We start from the raw sequence: 21306 nt of genomic DNA on the forward strand, positions 1-21306 counted from the left end.
CAACCCCTTATGTTCTCCTGCAGCATTGTAGAGGATGGGATTTGAGGTTCAGAAAATGAAAAGTGGGTCCAAATTAGGGTTTCTGTTTGCTTTTAGGCTTTGAGGTTGGCATCAGTGTAAAAGTGTAGTGCCGTCAATTAATTCCAGGCTGTGCATATCCAGCTGCCAAGGGACCTCAGATTCTGCCAGTGGAAAGCATGTTATACAAATTGAATGTATTTGCTTAGTTGCACATAATTTTATTCTACTTTTGTGATTTAGGTTTTGAAATGATGTAGAGTTATGGTGGGTGGGCACAAGTCTTCCCAGATTTTTTTCTGCAGCCATGAGGACTAGGAACACCTCCTTTTAAAAAGAAAGAAAGAAAACAAAGGGAGAAGAAAAAACCTTTGCAACAACCTTTTAATTTACCAGAATGCACAAAAGCTTGATCGTATTCTCTACATTCTTTGTTCAAAATTTATTCCATGTTCTCTGTGCTTGTTGCAAAACGACCCTACAGTGTCTGATGCCGCAAAGGTCTATGTAGCTCTGGTGCCTTTTACAAGTGCCTGTAAAGCATAACAAAGTGAAGGAGCCACCCAGAGCAACTGTGTGGTTAATGGTAGCAAAGCCCCTGTGTTGTGCATGTGTAGTCTGTTTTAATATATATTGTATAATGCATTCATTTTATTTTTTTCTCTTCACCTATTCCACAATGTCGCTCTCCTTTTTTGATGCACCTCTGCTTGCTGTTTTCTGTTGTTGTGCTTGAAAACCCCCCCTTGGCTCATTACCATCATGTGCTCGCTGCCTGCTAATTAAGACTCAGCCAGCTGTCCGATCACTGAAGCGACCCCTCGAGGCAACCTTTGACCTGGTACTTGGACCTCTCACCTTCTTGCTTTGCATGTAACCATCTTTTAGACTGCATGGAATACATTTTTTCTCATCTGTTCTATTTTGTGCTTTACCTATGGAGACTGCCCATCTAGAGAGAAGATGTTGCCCCATTCTTTCTAGTACAATGCACATCTTCCCTCCCCCTCCAAAACAAGGTGTAATCTTCCGTTTTAATTGAAAATGGTTTTTGATACAGCAGACGCCTCCCCTCCAAAAAAGACCAGATGCATCTTTGGAGCAATGTAATTATCACACTGTTTTTTTAATCAGTCTGTTTTCCAACAGTGGCAGCTGTGGCATTTTTATAACATGAAGCACAGCAGGATCCGTTTCACACCTTTGGTCTGAAACACAGCAGAAGCCTCCAAGGAGTTTCACTGGCACAAAAACAACAAGCCTACCCAAACCACCTTTTTTGCCTAATTTTGAAGGTATTCAGGGTTGTCTGGCAAGGCTGGGTCTCAGTGCCTATGTCTTATGCAATGGGCATCTATCAACTGGCAATGGCATTCCAAGTTATCAGGCAGAGAGAAGTCTTCTATGGTAGTTGCTATCTGGGGATTGAGTTCCACAAGATAGAACTTACAGGGTAGGAACCCTGGACTCAGCCTGTGAATGTCATCATAGTCGTACATTATTTAAATGTTCTTCTGTCTTCTCCCAGTGCACAGTTCTATTCTGGATCAGAACCATGTTGTGATGCAGAAGAAGCTTCAGCTTTCCCCCTTCCCTGCACTTTTGTTTTGTGCAGCAATGATGTGTGTGGGGAGGAGTTATTTAACCCATTTGGGAAGACCATGTGGTCTTCCACAGTGAGCCAAATAGTTCCTTTTCCACAAGTTTTGTTTGAGATAACTGCATGGGGAGAGGTTGACTGGAGCTCCATCTGTATCATGCCACAATTCTAATCCAGAGTGGGAATAGCACATAAGGGAAAAGAGAACACACAAGTAGTGTGGGACTGTGATGGAGTTCTCATGTTAGGCTTGGACCAAGTCCCCAGTGTCTCATAACCTGTGAATTCTGTCTTGTGGAAATTGACCCTGAGATCCTTTAACTGGAGTCGTCACCAGGATGAACTTTAGATCAACTACAGTGCAAAACAGGTGGTCAACCATTGATCTAGGGGCCCTTCCCTTCCTGTATTCCCAGCTGTGTGCTGCACAGCTCCGCTAGTAGTGTAGGGAGGTTCCACCTACATGCTCCTCCCATAGACTTACACATCCTATCAATTATTGCCAAGTTTCAAACCACATGTTTTTCCTCAGGCCAATGTCAGTCTAAAAGTACATCTTGTTCTGTGTCTGGTGGCTACAGAAGTGACCCTGGAGTAGGCTGCTGTAAATAAATTATAGATACTGAGGCCTACCTAGGTTTTTCAGAAACGGAGTTGAAAATGCAAACTGTGCAGCAAGTAAAGAAGAGTCTAAAACTGAAAGTAAATGGCGGTAGGAGGAAAATGTCTCCTTTGCAGTAACAGATCTTATGGGCTAGTTTTGAAAAGCGAAGAAACAGTGGAGGAACCTATGCAAGAGGCCCACTGCACTTAGTCTTCTGTATTGTTGGCATTACTGATGACCCCATGCAGGATAGCAAAATGGGGCCACCCATACATTTCTGCAAATTAGGGAGAGAGGATCCCCCCCGGTAGGCATAAAAATATATATTTTTGTAAATGTAAATCCAAAATTGGCATGAGACATATCTGAGCATGCTCCGAGAATCACAAAATATTGAATGTAGTTAAGCATCAGTTAAAGGTTCTTTTTTAAAACCCTTTTTTAAAACCCTTTTAAAAAGGGGGGGAAAGAGGAGCAAGGGGTACTTCTCAAGCTTTCTGGAAAGAGAGATTTGGGTGAGTTCCTACAGACTTAGAGTCTGAGGAGATGAGGGATAAGACATGTTTCAAATAAATTTAAATAAATATTAGAGGGATATGGACATAAATGTGTAAAGGTAGATGTCGATTGCTAAGTTTCATTAAATATCAAAAAACAGTGTGCTGAGGACTCACTGTGATTGTTGCCCCCCACCCCTGGTATAGCCACGCAGTTCCCCATCAATTAAAGGAGGAGAGGGAAGGAAAACCGGGGGGGGGGGCGGTGTTTGTTCAAGCCCCCAACACATTATAGTATCCCTATGTAGAAGAATTTTCCAGTCTTGTGAAATACTAATTTGAACAATAGTAACTGCAGTGCCAGAGAATTGTTTCTGAAGCCGTAGGTGATTGTAATCTGAGGCTGCTAGTATACTCAAAGGAGAATTTCCTCCTCAGGTGCCAGCAAGGGAATGGTTTGCTTAAAGGACAACCATTCCACATGTATAACTGCCGATCTTGTTTCATTCAGCTTCAGGTGATCTGGGAATAATTTGGTTGCATTCAACCTTTCTCCTCCCTTGGGACAAGAACGCTCACTCACCAAGTCTTTGGCCTACTTTGTTCCTTTCTGCTGGCCCTGCAGAAATAATTCAAGAAATCCAGTGCAAGGGACTGGTCTACCTTTAACACAGAGCTGGATGGAGGCAAATGGATGATGCCCCACAAGCAACCTGTTATCATCTCTCTGGCAGCCAGTTTGGATTGCCAGTTTCACCTGTTTGGGACAGGCAGGTGCGCAGCCCTGAGGAATAAAAAGTTGCCCAGGGTGATTTGCTCTGCCTGCTCACTTGGAAGCTTGTTCTAGTTACCCCAGGTGATGGCTGTACTAGTTCACAAGACTGACATAAAAAGTAGTCCAATCACCTAGCTAAATAAATCCTACAGGTTCAGCTGGACTCTGTGTTGCATCTGTGTCAATGGAAATAGTTGGCAATAAATGCACCATGTCCTTTTGTTGTTGCCAGTTGGTTATTTTAAAACACAAGTCCAACCTTGCCCCTCCAGCCCAACCCTATGGGGCTGACACTCTGCTGGGAAGTATCGGGCATAACAATATTCTGATGAGCAGTCTCTTGTGGCATTTTAAAACTGAAGTGAAACCTGTTTCTACAAAAACTGTCAGAAGTTTGAGGTGACACTCCTACTACTTTACATTCCCATTCACGACATCTTGCATAAAACTATTGTCTCTCTGTGTGGGTCTTTAAGAGTATTTTATGCCTCCCTGGAAAGATAACCAGCATTAGAGGAGAAACAATTCTGCTGTTTGCCCCTCCCATACCACTTTCTTTAGGGGGGGAAAAACCAAACATTTTCTAGCCAGCCATTTCTTAGTTTATATGCACTAGAGGAGCAGAAGGAAGCATATAATTTCATGTATGCATAAAGGAGGTCCTCCCAACCTGTTTTGTGTTGAGACTCCCCAAATTAGGAATGAATTTACTGATCCAGCCTAGTCAAGGGTAACTAAAGGCTGGTTCACACATGCAGGAATGCAGTGCTGCCCTCCTATACTCCCCACCATGCTAGAAGTATACAGAAATGTAGTTTCTCAAGCTTTATCTAGCATGATGGCTCCCCAAAGTACTGTGTACATCCCAGAATAATCTGCTGCGATGCAAAGGATTCTGAGACTTAGTGAGTGTAATAATGTTGCTATCCTGTTTCTTCAAAAATGAGGGGGAGGGCAGCAGGGAGGAAACCTTCAGCTTGCCCTTTCTTATGAACACGGATCTAAAACTTGGATGCTTGGATCCATGTTTTGTGTTGTTAGATGAATGCCAGTGGCTGATGAATTTCATGCTAGTTTAGATAACAAAATGGATTCCCGTGCCTGCTTCTCTCACTTATGGTATGAGCTGCCTCTTGGTGGTCTCTGAAGAGGCAGCAAATAAATGTTTTAAATAAATATTTAAGCTTGGGTTCTTGCCCAGTCAGGTGTAAACTGAAGAGGAGGAAGACAGTGAGGGGTTTTGTGTTTTGTTTTTTTAGAGTAAATAAAGGTGCTGTGCTTTCTGAGGGAGAGGAGGAAGCAGGAACAGCAGTGTGGTGTAAAAAGCACTGTTGTGAACAAGAAATCCATGGCTAAAATTGACTCAAGATCATATTAGGTATAAGGCATGTTCAAATGTCTGATAGCTCTGTCCTTAAACTGGTCAGTTTGAAGCAAAAGAAACAAGACCAGAAGACTGTGCAGCAAGATAGTACAGTATGTACAGCAGAAGGAAGGGGCAAAGAAGTCAAAGAAATGGGCCTCAGAGAATGGCTTTCACTGTTGTCAGTCAAGTCAGTGAGGGAAGGGGTATATGTCTGTTCAGGCATGAGAGAGCCTCTGACTGCTCATTCATACCACCTCTGGTATGGTAACCTCCCAACCTGTTTAGGGGTCCCACCTCTGTCTTTGAGAACCATGGCCCTATGTCTCTCAGTGGAGTCCATAAATAGATGGAATACTTTTGAAAAAACACTAAAGACTACAAGGAAGTGAATTTTTTCCTAGAGCAGGGGAGGAGAGACAATTACCTGCATGGAGTTGTTAATGGCAAGAAACATTAGTGGTTGTTGAGCCCTCAGCGGTGCAACTTGATTGTTGAGACTTGTTCCTTGGGGGATGACTAACATGTCGGGAGGGATATTCTACATGTAGGGTAAAAGGCATTTTCTCTAAATCTAACAGTGAAACAGGTTTGACTGACTAGAAGCACCATGACATGACAGGCCTAAAAGAGAAGATTTGCTTGTTAGGAAGAGCCAGGCAGAAGAAAACGCCCTTTCACCAAAGTTAATCATGTCATATATGGTCTGTTAAAACAACACACTGAAAGAGCCAATACTAAATTAGACTCCTTAATTTTCTCATTTACAACTCAGCTAAACAAAAGGGATTTCTAAATCCTAATGCATTGCACTTCTATTAGACCAAATACACTGGTGAAGAAAAGCAAAACCTGCACCATTTTGGAGAACAGTGAGAGATGTTGCAAGCAGCAAGAGGCTTTGTTAATTTAATCTGTGGCAAACATTTACTAGATCCTGGCAGCCTAAAGCTTTCCATAGTAAATGTGGATAGCTTAAGCCAACCCCAAGTGGCTTTCCTGGACTATCTCATGGGCTTGGGGAATGTAGCAGTTGACAAAGCATTTTGCTTAAGATCACAAATCACAAAGTTTGCTTGAATCTCTAGTCCTTCTCCTTCCAGCTAACTACTTCCCACCCACCCCCACTGCCTCCGAAAAGCAAGGTAAATCTTTGCTATGCTCTGTAGCCTCATTTGAGGATATTTGGTCCTTCAGGTCAATGGTCCTTCAGGTCAATAAATCCTAGAGGAAGTCTGGAACGACACCAGATGTAATATCCTAGCTGTGAGAGATTTCCTCCATGCTATCCCCAGCCTGAAGTACAGTTAAGTGATTCATATTATGTGTCACCCTGTAGCTCCAGTGACACACATGACTGGCTGTTTCCAGTTCCCAGAGTGATGACTGAACATTATTCATACACATAGGTAACACAATTGTGTAGGTGAGTCAGTCTGCCACTCTGCTACAATGTCACAGCAATACTTTGATGTTAACCGAACACTTCTTTACACAACAGCATTCTAGGAACTAATTACTGGCCAAAGCAAATCTTGCAAATTGGGTTGTAGGGCAAATATTTGCACATGTACAGTTAGCCAAAAGTTAGTCCCCCTTGCTTTTTGTTTAAATTTGTGGCTTATGCTAATCTTCTCATTTTAATAGCTGTCTTCGCTTGCTTTCTTCACTGGTAATGCTTGTTGCCTGCAACTGCTTTTGATTCTGCCTGACCAAATGAAAATTGTTCTTGATTTTTTCCTCCCTTTCCCCCTCTTTCCATTTTGAGATCAAACAAATCGAGATGCTCTCTTTTAGTGTGCAGTTGTGCTACAAATGAAAAACTATTTGAAACTGACTAAGCCGTCAAAAGTTTTTATCAGATGAGGCAGGGAATTATAGGAGGGGTTTTGGGGAGAGATGAAGGACAGGATGCAGACAATTGGGTGTGTTGGAGGATTCCATTTTTTCACCAGCATCTCATAGACTGGGAATAGGTTGCCATTTACCTGCTTCCAGTGGTCAGTTGCCCGCTTTAAGCCCCAGCCTCCCAAATTGGAAAGAATGGGGAGTGGAAGAAAAAATGGCTGCCACGATTGGGAACCATAACAGTTGAGTTTACTTAAGGATTGGTTTAAATTTGTAGTGTAGGTGTGCTTTTCTGAGCACTCCTCCCTTTTTGGCTGGGGGGGGAGACACAGTTTTACTTCCTTCCTCTCAGTCATTGCTTATCCCCTGAAGGTGTGAATTTGCCTCTTATTCAATCACAATTTCCATCCCACCCCCCACTCCCATTTTTGATTCAACACAGTTGCAGGTGATTTGCAGACCACACATCCTGTCTAGTTTTGTCTTTGTAATGTTTTGTGTTGCCTAATTTAGATTTCTCTTTCTCTCTTGTTTTTTTCCCCCTCTCTATCTTCTCCCCTGCCGCCTCTGGTTACTTCTCCCATCCACCCACCACCTCTGCGCAGGCCCTGCCACCTGGTGCTCTTCAACCTTTACCAAAGAGGCCAGCACTTGAAAAAAACAACGGTGCCACCACAGTCTTTAACCCAAGTGTTTTCCACTACCAACAGGCCCTCGCGAACATGCAGTTGCAACAGCCTACATTCATCCCTACAGGTACGTTGTCCCCAACTCTTGCCGAACCTAAGCGAATGTTGTGTGAGGAGATGCTGGCTGATACAAAACCCTTTGCACTTCACCCTTGCTATGCAGTACCTGGGATTATACAGCTGTGCAATGTGACTTCTGCTGGTTTGCCAAGCAGGTTGCTTTTTAGATAAAGCTGTGTTGGCAGAACTCCCTCCCTTCCCTTGCTGCCCCAATGTAGCCTTTGATGTGCATATCCTTACCAGCCTTGCAGGGCAGCAGGTGCGTCAGTCAAGAGATTTCCCCCCTAGGGGTTTCTGAAGCTGAGAAGAGCGAGGTAGTGATGGTGTTATCACAAAGGGATGAAATAAGGAATTCATCTCTCCTCCATTACCTTGCAAAGTATCCTTGGCAGCTGAGGATCTAGGGCTGCTCTTGGTCACCAGGCACAATGTGATGGGGAAGTGCTTTGACTCCCTCTGGAAGGCTTGTCTTTGAGAATATCTCATTGCACCCCCCATGTTTAAAGAACGACACTGGTGTTTTGCATGGGGGGGCAGAGCAGTGCTATATTTAGACAGAGACGTGAACTGCCGAGGGTTCTACTGTCTCCAGTCCTGCCCTGCTCTGGCTTCAAAGCAGTTAGCAGCTTGTTGAAGGTGGCTGGATTCCTGTAAACTTAAAAACCAGTCATTGCAACTGATGTTTGAGGCATCATCTGAAGCTTCAGCTGTGGTCATGCTTTCATGAAACCCTTTCTAACATTTAGTTAAACAGTATAGAATGTTTGGTCGCTTCAGAGCCTGTCATTGTTGATATGTTGCTGTTTTTGTTTCATTGCTATTCTCTGTTCCTTCCCTGGTTAAAAGCCAAAGTGTTTGAAATTCCTCTGTTTCCTTTTGAGTAGCTGTTAAAGAATCAAATGTGGAAAATGTTTTCGTATCATTCTCTGATTCTTTCCTCATCTTCTTCCCTTTGTGGTTCCGCTAAATTAATCGTGAGCCAATTCCTGGATTCTTTGGTAGTTGGTAGAGCAGGCCTATAGAGTTGTCAGTTGTCTGGCAGAGTTGGACATGCTCAAGATTACTGAAAACAAACAGCTGTAACAAAACCAAGCAAACAAGTCTGCAGAAGTCACTCGTGTACAAAAAAAATGTTCACTAAACTGCTTTCCAAAGTGTACCTACACATATTGGTTATTTGTGTTACGTTAAATGTCCAAAAAGGAGGGAGGAGAAAGCATCACTGCTACCAAAGCACAGAGTTTTCCTACTTGGATGCTTAGAGGTGATTCTTCTCTGCCACAAACAATTAGGGAAATGCCTGCTCACAGGGCTGACTTCAGCATAGTTAACTCAGTCCTGGATAGCTGCTCAGTTGTTCTTGCAGTTCAAAACAGCAAACACACATCAGACATCTTAAGCAGGGCTATATTTTAAAGGAATAAATATCTTGTGCTTTGGACGACCGTGTCTGTTCCATTATTCTTTTTCCTGAAGGCTTTCTTTGATCCAATGGGGGGAGAGGAGAGACAAACTATGCAATCCTTTCCTTCTCTGCCTACACAAAATTTCATAAATGCCCTACTGGATCAGACCAAAGGCCCATCTGGTGAAGCATCCTTTTCCCCACAGTGGCCAACCAGATGCCCTGGGAAAACCCCAAACAGAAGCAAATAGAGACTCCTAATCTGGTCAGTGCCCCTAGAAATAGTCTTAGAAAATGAAGATTCCATTTACCTGTCATGTCTAATAACCGTTAAAACACCTTGACGTTATTAATTTTTTCTAATCACCTTCTAAATCCATCTGAGATGCCACCCATCACTAAATCCTTTGGCAGTGAGTTCTGTAAGTTAATGGCACACAATGAGAAGTACTTCCTTTTGTCTGTCCTGATTCTTCTGCTCATTGACATAATTGTGTGCCCCCAAGTACTCTCTCTGGTTACCCCATCTGGGTGGGGTGGTCTCTGAGAGTGTAATAAGGCCTTATCCCTCCCAATCTTTAGGAGGACCTGCAGATCAGTTCTGTTGGAGAACCAATGTGGTTGATGCTATAGTGGTGTTTGTAGTTTTGTTGGCAGACTATTTCTTTCTGCACCCCCCCTCCTTTTGGTGGACTGGGATTTTGTTTAATTATTTGCAGTGCAAATCTGGTTTTAGAACTGTTACAAGCTGCCCTGAGATATTGGAATAGCAGAGTAGAAATGTTTAAAATAAGTAGTATTTGAAAGAGGGAGGGAAACTCTGTCCACTCCCTCTGTGCCATGCAGAGTGCTTCTCCCTCCCCCCCCCCACACCACCACCACTGCTTTTCTCATTTATAAGTAAAAGGGAAAAGTCCTGGTATATTTTCTCATAGGAAGAAAAGTAGCAGTGTGGGGGAGGGAGTTACGTTGGCTAACAAATGATTGAGAAGGATGTTTTTTTTAAATTGTGCTTTGCTGAACCTGAAGCTACCTGCAGCTGCTTTTCCTTGTCAAAGAAAACCCACCCCCAATGGCAGAATGTGAAAATCATAATTCTGTGTAGAGAGAGGCAAGACCTCCTGCCTAAGTACAGTTCCTGAAAGAATGCGTTCCTTTTCTCATCCCCTGCATTGTAATCTTGCACCATCAAAATCCCTTATTCCATGCAAAACTTTAAAGATATGCCCACACCCCTTCTTGCCCTTTACACTGCTAACCTGAAATCCCTTGTCTCCATACCCTCAGGTTCCCCATCTGTAAAATGGGAATTGCAACTCATTTGGCAGAGTTTCTCCAAGGACACTCCAGGAGCAAAGGAGGGCAGGGTTTTTAATAATTGCGTACAAGCAAGGGGTTGAGAGAGTGCGACTTTCTTCATCCTTGTGTGGTAAGCTTCACCTAAATGTATATGAAGCTGCCTTGCATTGAGTCAGACGATTGGTCCATCTCAGTCGAGACCATCTGCTGTGACTGGCAGCAGCTCTCCAGGGTCTCAGGAGGAGAGAGGTCTTTACCTGCTACTTGAGATCATTTAATCTGGAAAGGCCAGGGATTGAACTTTTGTCCTTCTGCATATAGAATGTGGGCTGTGCAGCTAAGCTACAGACCCATCCCCAAATCCCCTTCTTTACCTGGCTTCTAAAGGTATAGAATCTCTGCTGTTTTGTGCAGCTGGCCTTGTGAGAATAACTGAGGAGAGCAGGAAAAGCTATAACTAAATCCCTGACTAAACGTCAGAGGCCTGGTGCGTGCAGTCAAGAGAAAGATGAAGCCTGCAAGTGGAAGGTGACATTTGGAAGGCTTCTCTGGGTTAGCACCCTTCTTCCTCACACCAAACAGAAAACCATCATAGCAAGCCAAGCAAGAGGGTCAAACCTGTTGTGTAGAATTGTTTATGCAAAGGACTATTCAGATCTTCAAATCCACCCCCAGCAGTGCAGTCCATTCTGCCACTTCAGTTCTCTTCCACCTCGTTGCCTACATGCGTAAACCGATCCTGAGATCCTTTTCCCACTCAGCATGTTCCCTGCCGTTGGCTCATGGCCATGCCCAATTGCACAGGAGGGTAACTGATCCTTGTTCAAATGCCACTTGCTACATAATCCAGTGACCTCCCTCCCAGTTCTTGTTCTAAGGACAGAAGTACACATTACAACATAGGGTTACTGCCCAAAATTGGATCCCTGTGTCATATACTCCCCCCACTCCCTGAATCCCACAGCACTGAGACACAGAAGTCCATCTTGTGACATGATTGTGCCATTGCATTTCCTTGCCACCTCTGGCAACAGTCAGTTCTGTAGAACAAAGGCAAGGAAATGATCCTATCATAGCACAAGTAAGCAAGCTTCAGTGTTACAAAGGAATAATTTAACCTGAGCTGCCATTGTTGGTGAAACCCTTGTGTTAAGTGTAGTGCAGTTCTAGTCCAAGTAACAATATAGCTTTGATGGCCAGCTTGCAGATCAAAACTCTGATCTGGTCGGCAGAGCACACATGCACTCACACAGATCTGTCCACAAAGAGAGAGGGAGAGCAGCAGCAGCAAAGGCTTCATCCTGGACTTTGGTGCCACAGAATGCCCGTGTGCACATGGCCCATTCCTGCACATTACGTTGGATGAGGAAGCCCCTGCTTTGTGTGCTGCTTCTTTACATCACAGCTCTGCAGAGTTTTGGACCATGGCATGAGTTTGTTGTGTATTAGCTACACAAAAATGCATGTAACATTAAGTGGGGCCAAGTTTGTAAAATGTGTGTGTATGTGTTCAAAACTCATCCAAAACTTTGCTACCAAGAATCCAAGAATTATTCTGATTTGCTATGATTTTCAAAGCTACAATACAAATTTGATGATGCTGAATTTAGGTTTTTCGTTTTGGGGGGGCATGGTCTTTGGCTATGGGTGCTGCTGCAGCAACAACCAAAATAATCTCCTTTTCTTTGAATTGAAAGACTTCTCTCTTAACACGTTTAATTGCTTCACTAATGAAATGTCCCTTCTGTTCATCTTTCCACGCTTCACTGCATGGTGTGCAGGGTCTGTGCTGTGCATGACTCCCACAGCAAGCGTTGGTAGGTTTCTCTACACAAACTTCAACTTTTCCTGACTTGAATGAGGCAGTGTTTTCCTCTGTGTCGCTGGTGGAGGTGGCAGGGGGGGGGCAGGGTTTGCAGTGCGGTGTGGCGTGATGTGCTGTGCTGTGGCTAAAAATCCACTGTGTCTTAAAGGCTGAGATGGTTGTGTCCCTTTTTTCATGTCTGTGGCAATGTGCTGGATTTGATGACTGATAAATAGATAAATACTTTCAGCTGGGCAGGCTGAAAATACACACTGTACATCAGGAATACTTTCAGCAGTATCAAAAAGCCTCCCTCTTTTGACTTTTTTTTTTTTTTACAATGCCACAAGAACATTCACCTGTTCATTTACATTACCCTCTTGTGCTGTCTCCCTCAATTGGCTTTATTTACCCTTAGTGATGTTGCTATGTAGCCAAGACTACGTAGTGTCCAGGTTTCCATCCTGTTCACTAGGTGATCGCTGACTGGCTGGGATTATCTTGTGGCTGGTCCAGGAATTCTCACTCGGAATTGCCTTGGTTTGCCTTCAGTAGCATCATTACATAGCCAAATCTGATTGGCTGTGTTAAGATGTGTTAAGATGCCATCCTATTCATGTGAGTAGTCCAGGAAGAAGAAAGAAGAAACGGCTAAGAGAGCTGATAGCAGTAAACAGGATTGAAAAAGCATGGACTCACTCACTTAAGGGGTCCTCCAACTCAAAAGTATTTTTAATTCAAAGAAATCAAAATGGAGAATATTTAATAGTCTTACTTTTTTAAAAAAGCCACCATGGAAGCCACCATGGAAGGGATGGACTCCCAGCATTCATGCTGGTTCTGTGACAGAAAAGAAGCTGTGGTAGTCTTTTGAATCATGTGACTGTCACTGTGTCCTAGGGCAGAAGCAGCAGACATTCTTGGCTTACATGTAGGTGTATGTAAGAGGGGAAAGGAGGCAGTGCGGGGGGGGGGGGGGGCGGTTGGCAGGTCACAGAGAAGTTTATACAAAAAACTGGGTTCTTGGTCATGGCTGGCCTCCTCCAAGAAGCAGAGTGGGTTTTAGTTGTGTGATTGGGTTAGAGCCCACCCACACTTATAAATGAAACCATTTTGGAACACATTATAAAGCGTCATCACCTGTATCCTACCTACTGTCACCACCACCAGGGAAATTTGGCATTGATGACAGTGCTGAATTGCAGTTGTTAAAATGCTACATAAACATGCAGAGTGCAGCCTCCCATGCTATCTGCTGTGCCTAGGAAGAATTGTGCCATGTTACATGCAGAGCCTGTGCAGCACAAAACCACCCTAAATATCTGGACTGCTGAGTATGAAAGCAACATTTTAAGGGAGGGGAGGGGATGACCACTGCCATAACGATAGCTGTGCCGATCAGATTGCTTCCCATAGCTGCCATTGGCCCATGCAGTCTGCACCCTAATGGGCAATAGCTAGAATCTCTCTTTATCAGACCAAATACCCAAGGTGCAAATGACTTTTCCATGTGCCTGTGGTCAGCAAACCATTTTACCAGTATGCTACTTCAGGACAGTGTTCCCTCTAAGGTGAGTTAGCGTGAGGTAGCTCACAGATTTTTAGCCTCCAGTTCACAGATTTTTGTCTTAGCTCAGGAAGGATGTCCCCAGAACACACTAATTTATGCAGGAGCTCACAACTTTAATGCCAGTAGCTCACAAAGTAGAATTTTTGCTCACAAGACTCTGCAGCTCCCCTTCTCCATGTTATCTTCACAACAACCTTGTAAGAAGGGCTAAGGTAAGACAGCACGAGTGGCCCCAGGTCACCCAGGGAAGTTCATGGCTGAACCGCAGTCTCCCTTCCCCCCATCTTCATCTGACACAAACTACCATATCAGATGGGGGCTCAAATGATCAAATGATTCTCCATACAGACATATACCCAGCGTGCGTGCACACACACCTGGAAAACAAGAGGTTGGGGAAAGGAGGACTCTAGCTTAGTCTTCTCCATGGCCTGCTGGTGCAGAGGGGAGGGTTATGTCAGAGGAGCATCAGATCAGGCCTTTGAGTCATTCCCTACCCCCACCTGCTGTCCAGACCAGCTCAGTGAGGGTTGAGAGTTCCTTGATACAGTTGGCTTCTTTACCAGACAGTCTGATTTCATTTTAAGTATGACTGTCTATCAGGATAAGGCAATAGCAAATCATCACTGCTTAATCACTGGCCTTGAAAACCCTATGGGGCTGTCACAAGTGGGCTGCAACTTGACAACACTTTACATGCACGCATGTCTGTCAGGATGGGGCACATCAAAATTGACATCCATAGCTTCAGCCACTCTTGCTTCCAAAAGCCAGTCTAAACAGGTCCTCGCCTATTCTTTAATTGAAAACAAGTACATCAGAGACCAGAGCTTTGGGGCTGTTCCTTTTTCGCTTGCAATTTCAAGCTCATAATCCAGGGGGTTTATCAGGCACCTCTGGTGCCTTCCTTCCTTCCCTTCCTTGTCTGGTGGTTAAATTAACCATCATCTCTTGGTTAATGCTCCTTTTCCAAGCAGCCACATTGTATAAAAACCTAGCAGCCCTTTCAAACCATCAAGGAGTCTTTAAAACATGCTACCTCTCTCCCTCCCCCCCCCCTTTCCTCCCAAGTGCTGTTTTTGTTTTTCTGGATGTGGCAAATGTTCTTGGAAACTTACTTTATTTTCCCTGCTCTGCCCTTGGGAGGAACTTGGCCATGCCTTATTTAAAAAGATCAGACAAATAAACACAGTGAATTTGCTCTCAGAAGCAGCCTTGTCACAGAACTAAGCGGGTCCATGTGGCTACAACCTCGTCCAGTTGTCATGCAGCTTGAAAGAACACAATGGGAAAGGATGTTGCCGCTGCCAGCCATAATGCCCTGTGGGACTGTAACCAAAACATGTGCCTGGGCAGAAGCATCTTGTCCAAATACATGCTCAGAAGTGCACCATGTTCTTTGAATTCATAAATGGTAGGGGGCAATCTTTCAAAGTAGGGTGGGATTAGGGTGTAGCAGCCATATGTGCCTCACAAGAGCAACCTGCATTGGTGTGGCCCATCTCAGGTGGTAATTTAGCCAGCTGTGGCCAATAGTAGCACCAATCTTGGGATATTTTGCTCCTTCCCACCTACCTTTGGAAATTTGGCCCCTGGAGTCTTCTACATCATTGTTCTGCTTATAAATGTTACTAAGTGTTGAGAATGTTTTAAGTTTTTTTCCTTAATTATAATTGTAATTGGCTTTTTTCCCCTTTTTTCTCTTTTATTTTTCCCTTCCCGATGCTGTTTTGCTTTGCACTGTGAATGCATGCCATGCCCCGGTGTATCCTTCCATGACGTCACATGGCTTGTTGCTGTGATTCCTGCCACGCCCCCACATGTTGCCATGGTTACATAAATGCTCCACCCTCCCGTTATGTCGCTTCCATGGCTCCCTACTGAAAAGTTCCCATGATGCACGGTGCTACGCCCACCACTGTGTCTGCAGCAACAACACCTGCCACCAGCGTTCCTTTCGCTGCAACTGCTACAGCCAATCAGGTTTGGCCCTTTCAATAGCTTTATTTCACAATGTTCAGATATGCAGGATCTATACAGGACCACATCCCACATGGGGCTGAGGATCTGTCTCTCCAAAGGGCATGCAGGAGTTAGAAGAAATATTGTTTTTGCCAAAAGGGCACACTTCAAACACACTTCCCCATGTGAAATGATTACTGTCTTGGCTGGACCTGTAAAATTATCTACCAATTGGTTCTTAGCCATCACTATCTCCATTATGGGTGGTTGCTCCAATGCCATGAACCTCCATGCCTTCTTTCCCTGTTTCTGGTATACAGAAGCAGAGGTGGAGACTCACCATGATGGCAGCAACTTTCTTTTCCATGTATTACAGCCAGACGAGGATCTTTCATTATACAGCAGCTGTGTTTGGTGGCAACCTTATAGCAAAAGTAACATGTTTCAGCCTTGAATATTTCTGTTCTCTTCTGCCTTGTCATCCTTAACTGTCCAACACCACCAACCAGTCACTGTTGCCCCATGAGGGATGGGATCCTTTGGAAAGACAAATGTGTACATGTTTGGGATTGGAAATGGGACAGTGGTCTTTTGGGGTGTTTTTTTTTAATGGTTCCAAACATAAGAGATGGGTGAATCCCCAGACCTGTTGAAGGTTAAGTCTGGCAGAGAGGAGCCTTTGAGGAATGGCATATTCTCTGTCATGTCATCCTAGCCATGATTAGAAATGGCACCCAAGTACTGTGATTTCATTTGTGTTGCTTCTGCTTTTCATTTCCCAACAGAAATATCACATCAAGTATTCTTCCTTCTGGTATTTCAGTCCCTCTACCATAGACAGAAAGCAGAAATTAAAGGACCTGTTTTTAAAAGGAATGGGGGAGTTGATTTTAGTGATTAAAAGTTATAGCTTATTGAAAAAGCCATTCATCCATTCAAGCCATTAATACGGTATTGGTAGCAGTTTTCAGTTTTGCCCAAATAATCTGGACCGCATTGCTGGAACCATTGCTCTGTCTGAGAAGGGAACGGAGACAGTCCTTTCCTGCAGATAAAGGGTACTGCTTCCACACCATTCCTGAGCTTTCTGCACCAACTCCCCCTCCCTGAAGGAATGTGATTGATTCTCCCTAAATGAGCCAGGAAGACCTCATGCAAATAAAGTGTTTTTTCTATACATGATGCTAACCACAATGCCAACTGTATAATTAGCACATGAAAAAATGGCAGATTTGGAATTGTTTTAGAGAAAGAAGCAGGCATTTTATTTGCAGGGTGCTGATAGCCAAATGGAGCAACTGCAAACTGAGAGATATCAGTTTTTCAGGACATGGTGTGGTTAAGTTTAGCCATGACTGGTTTGGGTTTTTTAAATTGTTTATTTTACTGGGCTAATATATCACTTTACAGCTTGTATGTATGGTTGCCACAGGCAGGTATATCAGTGCTAAGATTCTTTTTGTGTGCTTATGTTTTGCCCCCTCACTGTAATTACAAATATCATGCAATACAAAATTTTGTTTTTCTCTTAATTTTTTTTAATGAGGCAAAATAGACCCACCAAGAAGTGTTTGAATCCCAGTTTGTAGTAGGACCTATGTTCTCTATTTATGGCTATGTACCTATGCAATAAAGGTGATATGCGACACAGGGTCTCCCCAGAGGGATAGCCTGGCCGAGATATTTTTCCAATTTCTGCTTCTCTGTCATTTGGTTCTCCAAGTCTCCTCTGTCATTAGAGGTGATAAGGAGTTGCCATTCTTGGCCATTCAGACCAATGGCACTTTTCCTGTTCACATCAATGGAATGCTGTATAAACTGTTGATATTCTGAAGCAAATGGATGAAATAAATGCCAAGAAAATGCTGTTGAAGTTTTGCTTCTTGTTTCCCTGCAGATATCCCAGTTATCAGTAGATGAACTAAACAACAGCATGTTTGTCTCACAAATGTAGAAGGGTGCAGCGGAACGGTAAGTTCCTATTAAGAGTTAGCCAAGGTGCCCCTGGATTTTATGGCTGCAAAAGAAGAGCCAGCAAATCTTATTGCTGCAGACTAAGAGCGTAATTTGGGCATGTTGGGATTCTTACCCAGTACTGCAGTCACAGTCCTCTTTTTAGCATAGGGAGAGTTAGAGCCTTTCTATATAACTCTCATTTGGAATGGCCGTGTTTGGCGGGAGAGGGGAGAGGCACATAACCAAGCATGCCCTCGACTGTTTATAGTCTAGAAAGTTGCATGTTTTTTGTCCAGGGTTTTATTTTAGCAGTTCCGACTGGTTTGGCATCAGGGGGTGTGGCCTAATATACAAATGAGTTCCTGCTGGGCTTTGTTAACAAAAAAGGTTCTGTTTGTGTCCATTTCTTGGCAGGGTATATTAATGCTGTAATCAATCACACATAATAGTAGGCCTAATGGTTAATTGTGGCTAGGGATGTGCAAAAAAAAAATAAATTCGGAAGCATACGGGGGGAAAAAATACGGAATCCCGTATATTTACATATATATGAACATATGAAGCTGCCTTATACTGAATCAGACCCTTGGTCCATCAAAGTCAGTATTGTCTTCTCAGACTGGCAGCGGCTCTCCAGGGTCTCAAGCTGAGGTTTTTCACACCTATTTGCCTGGACCCTTTTTTGGAGATGCTGGGGATTGAACTTGGGACCTTCTGCTTCCCAAGCAGATGCTCTACCACTGAGCCACCATCCCTCCCCTAAATCCTGAAAGCCACCATCCCTCCCCTAAAATCTGAAATCCGTAGTCGGAATAGCCGTGAGAGGATGGCTCTGAGAGTGTCGCGCGTCGCGAGAGCGGCGTGTCGACTGCTTCAGCGTGCAGCATGGCCCAGCTATAGCCAGCCTGGCGGCCCTGACCCTGCCTGCCACTACTGCTGCCACCCCCACACTGCACTGCCCCCAGCTCTCTGGGTTGCCACCACTGCGCAGTCAGGGAGAGATACCCCTCGAACGCATGTTGGGAGCTCCAGATATCTGAGGTGAAATGAACAGTCCCCCCGGCAGCATGGGACAAATGCTCCTTCACCACAGATCTGGTCGCCCTGAAAACAGCTGGCACAATGGTCCTGCTAATGGTGGTTCTCGCAGGAATTTTGTACCAGGGCGGCAGATACTCGAGCAACCATAGCACCCCAGGATTCTCGATCACTGAAAATGGAAGCCCATGGGTGATCGACCTGGCAAGGTTCCAGGCGATCACCCTCCTGCCATACCTGATTCCCCCTCTTGGCACATAGATGCCACCCCTACCAAACATCTCAGGCAGAGATGCCTGGCGTCCCTGTACTCCCACGGAATGCTCCTGGAGAGCGGAGGTAGTCGCAATGGGACGGAGCTACTGGCTGGGTGGTGTTGGCCGCTTGGGCACCACAGCACCAGCCTGCTTCTTCCCCCTGGGTGGTGCTTCTGCAGGTGATTCCACATCCCCTCCCCCGGAGTCAGGTGGGCAGGGTCCCGCCCACGACTGATCCAGGCCCTGCACAGCTGGCACTGCGCATAAGTTGGAAATGCTTCCAGACTTGGGAGGTGAACAGATGCCCAAACTGACCGGCAGCTTGGGTGTCCGGAGCCACCTCCTTTGAGGTGCTCGGGGCAGACACATCGTGTCTCGGGGTGGCAGGAGGGGCTGGCCACCGGGGGGAAGTGGACAGAGATGGAGGCACCTCGTGTGTCTCCATCTCTTCCCCCTCCACCCCATGCGGCCTCCACTCCTGGTCATCCCCTGAAGAACTGCTGGTGCCTGAAGAAACCAAAGAAGGGGGCTGGTCCTCCTCAACCAGCTTCTCCTCCAGCTCCTGCACGACACTCTGCACCCTCCGTGGAGTGATCGTTTTGGACAGAAAGCTGTCCCCAAAGCTCATCTCCAAGGAAGGCTGCTCTTGCTGCCCCTCCTCCATCAGCTGGAGGAGAGACTGCCTGAGCAGCAGACCCCTGCTCAGTGCCAGCACCTACTGGCACCTCTGCTGAGGGCGCCCCAGCAGCAGCCTCGATGAAGGGCCCAAGGCAGGCCTTCTTCTTCATCGGAGAAGGAGTGCTGGAAGGCGGCTGTGGAGTGGCCCCACGCACAGGTGGGGGGGAGACCTGGGTCCTCCCCCTCCCCCTTCCCTCCACCCCTCTAGTCTTCTCCTTGGCCTTGCCCCCAGGGCTCCTCTTCTGCCTGTCACTCATGTCACCCTTGGCCAGTCTCACACAACCTGAACTGAGAGTGGGGGTTTTTACAAACCTAACACACTGCACTGTACGCTGAACCAACAGGTGCCCGACTTCTTTTTAAGAACCCTCCCACCAAAACTTGTTTGGTTTTTTTGGTCCCTAATCTGTCCCTCTTTGGGTTGGGGTAGTAGTAGTCTGGTAAAGTTTAGGAGACTGGATGATCCTGCCTCTACCTGGCTACAGTTTTTAAAAGACTACCTTGAGATGAAGGCAATCCTTGTTATATCCTCCTAGTTAAACTTCTCTTAACAAGATCCTGGGACAAACCTGATTTCCTTGCAAACTAGAAATCAGGTGTCCCCTATAACTTGAGAGAAGCTGTGGTTTACCCTATGGAAATCTAAGGATGCAACAGCTTTCAGTGGCTGAAAGCAAGATGCACTGCCACCCTAGTCTCTTTAAAAGGGAGCCTGATGTGGCCTAGTAGTCATGCTGCTTTTTATGAGAAACCTAAAATCTTTTTAATCACCCCTATCTGGCCTACTTGAATTTTGAAAGGAGATAAAGCCCTAAACTGGATTATTTTTTTTTAATTTCAAAAAACACAATCCCTAAAAACACCCTTATTAGTGGGGCAGCCTATTTAGTGGCCCTAAAAACCTCACCAACCCCCACACCAACCAGAGGTAATTTAAAAAAACCAAAACGTGACAGAAAGACACTTAACATTTAACCCACCCACCCACCCCCAAAAAACCACAATCAGAAAAGGCCAAGCAACTCAACTGTTTAAAAAGTGGCCTTTTCACCAATAAGAAACCTCAGGCCAAATCAGTCAACAACACCCCCCCCCCCCAAACCAGCCAGGAAAAGGGACAACAGGAGAAGGCCAAGAAACTCAACTGTTAAAAAAGTGGCCTTTTCACCAATAAGAAACCTCAGGCCAAATCAGTCAACAACACCCCCCCCTAAAACCAGAACCAGGAAAAGGGGGACAACAGGACAGGAGGATGCAGCAATAGAGAATAGATCCAAACAGAAGGCCAACACAAACTCAACTGTTAAAAAAGTGGCCTTTTAAACAATGAAAATTAGGCCAGACAGCACCCCCCCCCCAAGAACCAGAACCAGAAGAGAAAAGGAACAACAGCAGCACAATACAGCAGCAACAAATCAAACACAGAATCCTTTTAAAACAGTAAAAAAAATTAACTTTTAACAATACAGGAACTTTACCAACCCCTCCCCCCCAAAAAAACCTTCACCCTAACCCCAAGAAATCCAAGCCACCCAAATCAGGAAAAGTAAAAGGACACTGCACTTTTAAAAGTCCTCTCACTAAAGTAAGATATGGACAAATTGTCAAAAAAAACCCACCCCAGGCCCCCTCCCCCAGCAGAACCGCCTAACCCCAAATAAGCTAGTACCCACCACCCAAATCTGGATAAGTAAAGGGACTCTGAGTCTTTAAAAGTCCTTTTACGGACTAAAATAAAAACAAGAACCCCAAGACTGTCTTACCTTAGACATCTTCTCTACTCCAGGCAAGTCTGGTTAAGGCTGAGAGAGAGCAGCAGCAGCTGAGGCCAAGGGCCAGCACAGCACAATCTCTCACACCAACACACACCAGCACAGCAGCAA

The 21306-nt window shown here is 44.9% G+C and overlaps 1 protein-coding gene across 6 annotated transcripts in view; it reads left to right on the plus strand.

The window, feature by feature from the left end:
• MBNL3 (muscleblind like splicing regulator 3) overlaps nucleotides 1–21306 on the plus strand; it is a 116266-nt gene that overhangs the window by 92366 nt on the left and 2594 nt on the right. For 3 of the 6 annotated variants that reach the window (XM_060249049.1, XM_060249045.1, XM_060249044.1), the window contains 5 exons: nucleotides 806–859; nucleotides 7311–7461; nucleotides 11940–11975; nucleotides 15421–15515; nucleotides 17392–17465. In XM_060249049.1, coding sequence (XP_060105032.1) covers nucleotides 806–859; nucleotides 7311–7461; nucleotides 11940–11975; nucleotides 15421–15515; nucleotides 17392–17448 — 393 coding nt within the window. In that variant the 3' untranslated portion in view covers nucleotides 17449–17465. The remainder of the gene's footprint in view (nucleotides 1–805; nucleotides 860–7310; nucleotides 7462–11939; nucleotides 11976–15420; nucleotides 15516–17391; nucleotides 17466–21306) is intronic. The other 3 variants (XM_060249046.1, XM_060249047.1, XM_060249048.1) reach the window with 3 other exon arrangements.

Source organism: Heteronotia binoei, chromosome 11 (genome assembly GCF_032191835.1).
Source record: "Heteronotia binoei isolate CCM8104 ecotype False Entrance Well chromosome 11, APGP_CSIRO_Hbin_v1, whole genome shotgun sequence".
In the NCBI taxonomy this organism is placed as follows: domain Eukaryota; kingdom Metazoa; phylum Chordata; class Lepidosauria; order Squamata; family Gekkonidae; genus Heteronotia; species Heteronotia binoei.